Raw genomic sequence first — 8,344 nt, 5'->3', positions numbered from 1 at the left:
GAGATGGTCGGAGACAGCAGACATGATACAGGAGATGGTCGGAGACAGCAGACATGATACAGGAGATGGTCAGAGACTGCAGACATGATACAAGAGATGGTCAGAGACTGCAGACATGATACAAGAGATGGTCAGAGACTGCAGACATGATAAAAGAGATGGTCAGAGACTGCAGACATGATACAAGAGATGGTCAGAGACTGCAGACATGATAAAAGAGATGGTCAGAGACTGCAGACATGATACAAGAGATGGTGAGAGACTGCAGACATGATACAAGAGATCAGTGCAGCCTAATGTGTGCCCACCAAATGCAGCCTAATCAGTGCCCACCAAATGCAGCCGAATGTGTGCCCACCAAATGCAACCTCATCCATGCCCATCAAATGCAGCCTAATCAGTGCCCACCAAATGCAGCCTAATTAGTGCCCACCAAATGCAGCCTCATCAGTGCCCACCAAATGCAGCTTCATCCATTCCCACCAAATGCAGCCTAATCAGTGCCCACCAAATGCAGCCTAATCAGTGCCCACCAATTGCAGCCTCATCCGTGTCCACCAAATGCAGCCTCATCCGTGCCCACCAAATGCAGCCAAATCAGTGCCCACCAAATGCAGCCTAATTAGTGCCCACCAAATGCAGCCTCATCAGTGCCCACCAAATGCAGCCTCATCTGTGCACACCAAATGCAGCCTAATGTGTGCCCACCAAATGCAGTCTCATCCGTGTCCACCAAATGCAGCATCGTCCGTGCCCACCAAATGCAGCCTCACCCGTGCCCACCAAATGCAGCCTAATCAGTGCCCACCAAATGCAGCCTAATTAGTGCCAACCAAATGCAGCCTCATCAGTGCCCACCAAATGCAGCCTCATTCGTGCCCACCAAATGCAGCCTAATTAGTGCCCACCAAATGCAGCCTCATCAGTGCCCACCAAATGCAGCCTCATCCGTGCCCACCAAATGCAGCCTAATCCGTGCCCACCAAATGCAGCCTCATCCGTGCCCACCAAATGCAGCCTCATCTGTGCCCACCAAATGCAGCCTAATGCGTGCCCACCAAATGCAGCCTCATCCATGCCCACCAAATTCAGCCTCATCCGTGCCCACCAAATGCAGCCTCATCCATGCCCACCAAATGCAGCCTCATCCATGCCCACCAAATGCAGCCTAATCAGTGCCCACCAAATGCAGCCTAATCAGTGCCCACCAAATGCAGAGTAATCAGTGCCCACCAAATGTAGAGTAATCATTGCCCACCAAATGTAGAGTAATCAGTGCCCACCAAATGTAGAGTAATCAGTGCCCACCAAATGCAGAGTAATCATTGCCCACCAAATGCAGAGTAATCAGTGCCCACCAAATGTAGAGTAATCAGTGCCCACCAAATGTGGAGTAATCAGTGCCCCCCAAATAAAGCCTACCTGTGCCTGGATCACGCACATCAGCAATCTCCTGCGGTGTCTGTCAGGGAGCTTGGATTTGAATTGCCCGGGATGCCATGCCACTGTAAGAAAGTCCCGCCTCCTAGACCGGCTCCTATGATCACGTCACACTGATTCAATTCCACAGCATTGGATCAGTGTGACGTCTATCTCAGGAGCCGTTCTAGGGGGCGGGACTTACATTTCAGACTCAATCCTTGTGTGTCATACACAAGGAGGGAGGGGAGGTGGAAGAAGAGGACTTTGACGCCCCTCCCCTCTATCTCAGCTCACGGTGCGCCGCGCTGCGCGCACCCGCTCTTCTGTGCACCCGGCCGGCCACCGGCCCGGGATCGGTCCTGGGCACCCGCAGCTGCCCACCGCTCCTCCCCTCTGTCTCAGCTCATGGCGCACCACGCACCCGCTCTTCTGTGCACCCGGCCAGGCGGCCACCCGCCCGGGATCCATCCTGAGCACTGCCGCAGCTGCCCACCGCTTCTCCCCTCTGTCTCAGCTAATGGCGTGCCTTGCATCCGCTCTTCTATTCACCCGGCCAGGCGGCCACCCGCTCGGGATCCGTCCTGGGCACCGCCGCAGCTGCCCACAGCCCAAAGCAGCCCCAGGGCAGGCAGCCTACCGGGAAATTTCCCGGTATCCCGGTAGGCCAGTCCGGCCCTGGCTGCTGGTGTTGTGAACCCCCGAACGCCTGACTGGTTGTCACTTTGTGGACCATATTCCACCAACAGAAAAGAAGCCTGCACCCACAAGGATGTGTGTGGATTGCTGTTCCAAACGTGACGACACTGGAAAGAAAATCCGTAATGCGGTACTATTGTCCTGATTGTGACGTTGGACTTTGTGCTGTACCCTGTTTTAAAATTTTCCATACCCAGGACGTTTTCTGAAGCAATATGACAACTAATATTGCATCCTTGTTTGGCCAAAAAAAATGTCAGTGTTTTTGATTATGTTATTTACTATAATTTATTGAATAAAAAGTATTATTATTATTATTATATTATTAGTTATTATTAATAGTTATTTATTATATTATAATTTATGATTTTGTGTTTCAAACTTTATCATACCTGAGATGTTATAAAGACGAACGTATATATCATATATAAATAGTTGGTTTGGGCTGCTCATCCTTAACCTCACTGGTGGTATGATTCTTTCCGATTTTAGGTGTTGAAAGCGGTACCATTATTTTGCATGTAATTCTTAAGAATGAGCAGCCCGAACCAACTATTTACATATGATTTTTTTTTTTACTGTGCGTTCTTCTTTATAACATCCCAGGTATGATAAAGTTAGAAACACAAAATCATAAATTATAATATAATAAATGACTATAAATAAGTTAAAGTATGTATATATATATATATATATATATATATATATATATATATATACAGTATTTACATAAAAAGTACAGTAAAACTGCAGGAAAGGGCACTGGGGGACAATCTATTGTGAATTTATTTTATTTTGCAATGTATCAGTGTGTTTGGTGTGTTTTACTTTTGAATTTGCCGCCGGTTCCACCCCCCTGCGAGCGTCACGTCGCAGGAGATGGAAGCCGGGGCACAGAGAGCATCGGGAGGAAGATCCGCCGCCGCACACCGCCCGCATACATCGCTGGATCCCGGGGACAAGGTAAGTAACCCCTCTACCAGGATCCAGCGATGCTTCTGGTGGTACCCCGAGTGTGGCTCTGGGTTACTGCTTTGACACTGAAATTTAACCCCGAGCCACACTCGGGAATACCACTAGGAAGGTTAAGAATTACATGCAAAATAATGGTACCGCTTTCAGCACCTAAAATCTGAAATAATCATACTGCCAGGGAGGTTAATAATGCTTAAAGTGAAACAAAAAAAAATGAAAAATTCCTTTAAATTTAGTGTCTGGAGGGTCCCATTACTGTGCCTGTAAAGTGGCGCATCTCTACGATGTATGGATCTTGCTGGAGCAATACTGACATTTGTAAAGGAAAAAATGCAATTTAAACTTGCGCGGCTGTAATGTATTGTTGGCTACCGGCAATACAGATAAAAAAACATGAAAAAAATAGCGTAAAACAAAACTTGGGGAGCACTGAGAGGGGACCCAGGACTACAACATATCTATACATTTTAAAAGTGGGGTATAACCTGAACACTACACTGACTGCACTAAACGAACTCAACACACTATCCACTAAGTACCTGCTTAATCTCTACTATCACACACTATACATGGCTGCCGGGTAAGCAGCAGCCTTATATAGTGTGGGGCGTGGACTTAACCCTTGAGTCACGATTGGCAAAAGGCACCCTGTCTTTGGCCGATCATGGCTCTGACAGGACATTGTGCTGTGATTGGTCAAAGCATACAGGTCAGGTGCATGATCTGGCCAATCACAAGCACTTAATGCACTGCGAACACACGAACACCCCATGTTCGAGTCGAACTTATGTTTGACTCAAACATCCAGCCCATTCCTAATAGAAGGATTCACCGAAAACCTAGCTGGCTGGATACACAAATCTTGCATACATTCTGGTGGACTCTAAGGGCTTTGGATCAACCAAGTGATTACCACACACTTCTGAGATTCCTATTGCTATCCTGCCTGCTGGCATTCTTGGGTTATCACTTTTCCCACTGTCACACACACCAGACACAACGCTTAGGCTGGCCATACATGGATAAAAATGTGGCCGGTTCAGCAGGGACTGTGGACCTCAACTATTTCCTGTTTCAGGTTATGTTGAATAGGCACTCCCCACCTGCATTCTTTAGGGCATTTCCAAATGCTACAGTTGTTGGACATATGCATTGCATGTGTAGCACCCCCCTAGGTAGGTGCTAGAAGAGAGAGTATAGTTTTTGGGTCTTTCTGCTTACCAGAGAGATTGCCAGGTACATTTATATTGCTCCCTGCCTACCAGAGAGCAGGATCCATTGGTAGGGTCTGCTCATTGTGCTCAGGTGCAGCTCAGCTTGTCTGAAATGTTTCACACTGGTCCAAATGGGAGGCATATTTGACAGTGGGAGGAAATATGACAAGCGAGGGCACAGACATTGTTACAGCCCTAGTGAGTGGCAGAGGAAAATGCCTCCAGTGCATGCTCGGATACTGTATAAATGCCAAGGGCACATGTTTTTGGGGTCTTTCAGCTGGAGAGCGGGGTCCTGGAGGGAGGGGGTGGTTGCCCCTCCTCTGTAGAAGCTACCATGTGGCCTCAGATGGTTGACCTGAGAGCCTGAGAGTCAGAGAGGAGCTGAACCTAGATGTCCTGCAGAGCTGACTGGAAGGGAGACATTGGATAAGATCTGAATCTGCTTACAGTGGATACAGATCTGTGTCATTGGGCCTGTCCTGAAAGGTGTATCCTTTCAGCTAGAAGTGCCAGTGGATGGGTGTCAATCAAGGGGATGCTAGAGTGTCCTCAAGAGAAAGTAGTTTGCATCAAGTCTACTGCTGAATAGAGCAAGAAGACCTAATTCTTCCATACAAGTGGCAGTATGTTTAAAGTAGTGTATCTATTTCCACAAATAACCTGGTGAGGCCGAGTGAGAGTTATCCTCATCTAATGTGAAAAGTTCAGTTGGCGTATCCCACTATTCCCTTTCTCCAATCCACGTTCCACAATAAATAAAAAACTAAATCCCCTGGACTGTTTATTGAGAAACGAGCAACTGGGTGTAAGGATGGATGTGTGAAAAAATCCTCCTAGTGATTGTCTGCAGCCGGTAATCAGAAGGAGACCCAAAAAGGCAACACACAGTAAGCCCTACAGGGACAGTGCTACATTTGGGGGCGTCGTCTGGGATTTTACTCTGAATTACAGCAGTGGTTGCTACCAGCAGCGACCGGATATATATCCAAGAAACGCCATGTCTTCTTATGTAAAGTGCTGGAGGGTCAGCAAAAAAAGGATGTGCTGTATTATGGAAACAATGAAAGGGATGGGTCATGGACAGTGAGGCTGGAGAGAAGAGGGTTAAATGATGCTGAATGTTCCTCCAGCCCAAGAAAAGAATTAAGCTCTATCTGACTTTATGCAGCTTCAATTCAGGACCTTGAGAAGCATACAGCGTGTAGTGAAATTAGAGTAAGCAATTTCAGTACAGGAGAGGAGCCTGTATAACTATGCAAGACTGAAGATATGGCTGAAGTTCAGCTTTATTCATTTGGATTTTTTTAAATGAACTATATAATGTAACTATACATTTACACATATAAAACACATTCAATAACTAATGTAACATTGTTTGTCTATGAACAGCAAAGTGGTGCCATTTATAATCACCCTCGGGTGGGGTCAGTGTGCCCATTAATGCCTGTAAACTGAGTCACCCTAAGACAGTTCAGTTCACAGACACAGTCTACAGAGCTGATCTGACCAGCTCTGTACCTTGTGATCCCTGTGATGACTAATCACAGAAATCACAAATATAAATAGTGTACTATTTACATTGGAGAGCCGACTCTTTCTCTTACAACAGAGGAAGTGGAGGAAGAAGAAATTAATGAATGAATCATTAATTTATTAGTTCCAGATCAGTAGCAGCAGATATTTAGGGCTGTGTGAACTTATTTTAACCCTTTCACTCGCCCTTCTCTCCTGTATATCTGATCCCCACGCTTTCTTTTTGTGAGCTCTATATTAATACCATACATTGCACATCTATACATTAACCCCCTAATCTCAATCCTCCCACTTTATGTTACCTATACATTAACCCCATAAACTTCTTCTCCCTCTGTGTATGACCTGTATATTTATTTTGTTTTGTGCACCATTACCAAGTTTAATGTTTCAACTCACTACCAGCATGTTTCTTCATTTCCAAAAAATTGCGGCAAGAAATGAGATCACCTTGGGCTGTGTACTTTCTAAAAAGGATCATTTTGGGGATTTTCTATTGTCCTAGCATTTTTATTTGATATAATTTATAACAGTAAATTAGTAAAAAATGTTTTTTCTTTCAAAATGTTTGGTCGTTTCTTTAAATAGTGGAAAATATATTTAAAAAAAAGCTTTATCTGTCTCAAAAAATCTTTTAAACTCATTCGGGTACAGTGTTGCATGATGGAGTAAATGTTCATCAAACTATCATAGAACCAAAAACTCAAAAATGGCCTGATAATGAAGAGTTCTTACAGGCTTGTGCTGCAGTCATTAAAGCTAGATTGTACTAACATTTACTGTAAATACTGTGGGTTTTGAAACATTCATTAATTTCTTTTTTTATTGGCACAATTTACTGACAAGTACACCCGAATAGCTTCAGATCCACTTTCTTTTTGTGAGGAGCAAAAAGGCTTCTTTAACTTCCTTGTTACGTAGACTGTAGATAAAGGGGTTGACAAGGGGAGTGAAAACTGCATAAAACAATGCCATCACTTTGTTCAGGGATCCTTCACTTGCAGTGGGCTTAATGTACATGGCAAACAGTGTTGAGTAGAAGGTAGTTACCACCAACAGATGTGAAGCACAGGTAGATGCCGCTTTCTGTTTTCCATTAATGGATTTAACTCTCAATATAGCCCTCAGGATATATCCATAAGACATCATGGTTAGAAGAACTGAACTGAGGATGACTGAGGATGCACAGACAATTACAGTGAGTTCTCTGATATAAGGGTTAGAACAGGACAGTTTAAGCAGAGGAGCTGACTCACAAAAGAAATGGTTAATGACATTGGCATTGCAAAAATGCAGCTGTGATATCCGAATAATTGGAAATGATGTGGTCAAGAAACCAAGGACCCACGAGGCAGCTGCCAAAATGAAGCAGAACTTATGACTCATGATGCTTGTGTAGCGCAGAGGGAAACATACTGCCAGAAATCGATCAAAGGACATAACTGATAGAAGAATGGTCTCAGTGGCACCAAGGAAAGTGAAGAAGAAGAGCTGGGTTATACAGCCATTAAAAGAAATGCTTTTTCTTTTCCTTGGGATGTCTATAATAATTTTTGGGACAGTTACAGAGATATAACCCAATTCAAGGAAAGATAAGTTACCAAGAAAGAAATACATGGGTTTATGGAGCTGACGTGTGCATCGAATTATGGTGATGAGGAATATATTTACAGTGATAGTGATGGCATACAATATCAAGAAAAACACAAACAAGAAATTTTGGTATTCTAGTATGCCTGAGAACCCAAGAATAATAAACTCCTTCACATTGGTCTGATTTTCCATTGTTGTTTGTCTGCTGGAAAAGAAAAATTGAAATATTTTGAGAAAATTACACTATTTTAAATAATAATTTTACTTATTGTTTTCTGAACATAAAATAACATGTCAATATTGCTCAATTTCCCTTGCCAATGAAATTCCATACAACTGCATCCCTGCTCATGTGTATATATGAATGTAACATGCTGTAACATGGCTGTGTTTGGTGTTTGATCCAAGAGATGCAGTTTACTTTAGATGGTTAAATAACCTATATATAACTGAGGATCTCTGAAACTGATAGCTCAAAAAAGGCAGAGAAGAAGGCAGGAAGGAAACCTAACATTTTACCTTTGGGGAATGTATCTGCCTCCACACATGTGGTCACTCCCCGTTGTTGTAGGTTCCCAGGAAATAAAAGGAAAAAAAAATCAGTATTCATTTCCAGTAGTTTTGGTGTTCTATAATGGGTATAGAAAAAAAAAATCAGCCTACTTTTAAAATAATCACATTTTGTTGCTTTGCAGCCTAAAATGAAGACAGATACAGTATTTGTTTTATCCAGCTGTATTTACTAGTGCAACATATACCATCCAAGTGAAAGATATAACACCAACATGTCAGAGAAAAATATAAAAAAAAACAGAATCACTGAGTTGGAAAAAGGATCACTCTTATGTCAGTATTTTGTTGAACCATCTTTTGCATTAATTACTGCCTTTAGTTTGTTGGGACATGTC

The 8,344-nt window shown here is 43.4% G+C and overlaps 1 protein-coding gene across 1 annotated transcript; it reads right to left on the bottom strand.

Annotated features, from left to right (window-relative positions):
• Positions 1-6,704: 6,704 nt before the first annotated feature.
• LOC309545280 (olfactory receptor 6B1-like) lies at positions 6,705-7,628 on the bottom strand (the record flags this gene model as incomplete). Its single annotated transcript, XM_082244419.1, has 1 exon — positions 6,705-7,628. One exon carries the CDS (start codon positions 7,626-7,628, stop codon positions 6,705-6,707), a length of 924 nt encoding a protein of 307 aa, XP_082100545.1.
• Positions 7,629-8,344: the final 716 nt, after the last annotated feature.

This window comes from Pelophylax lessonae (genome assembly GCF_965119305.1).
Source record: "Pelophylax lessonae genome assembly, chromosome: 1".
Taxonomy (NCBI): Eukaryota; Metazoa; Chordata; class Amphibia; order Anura; family Ranidae; genus Pelophylax; species Pelophylax lessonae.
The sequence above is the reverse complement of the archived record's forward strand: the minus strand, read 5'-3'. Positions and strand labels throughout refer to the sequence as shown.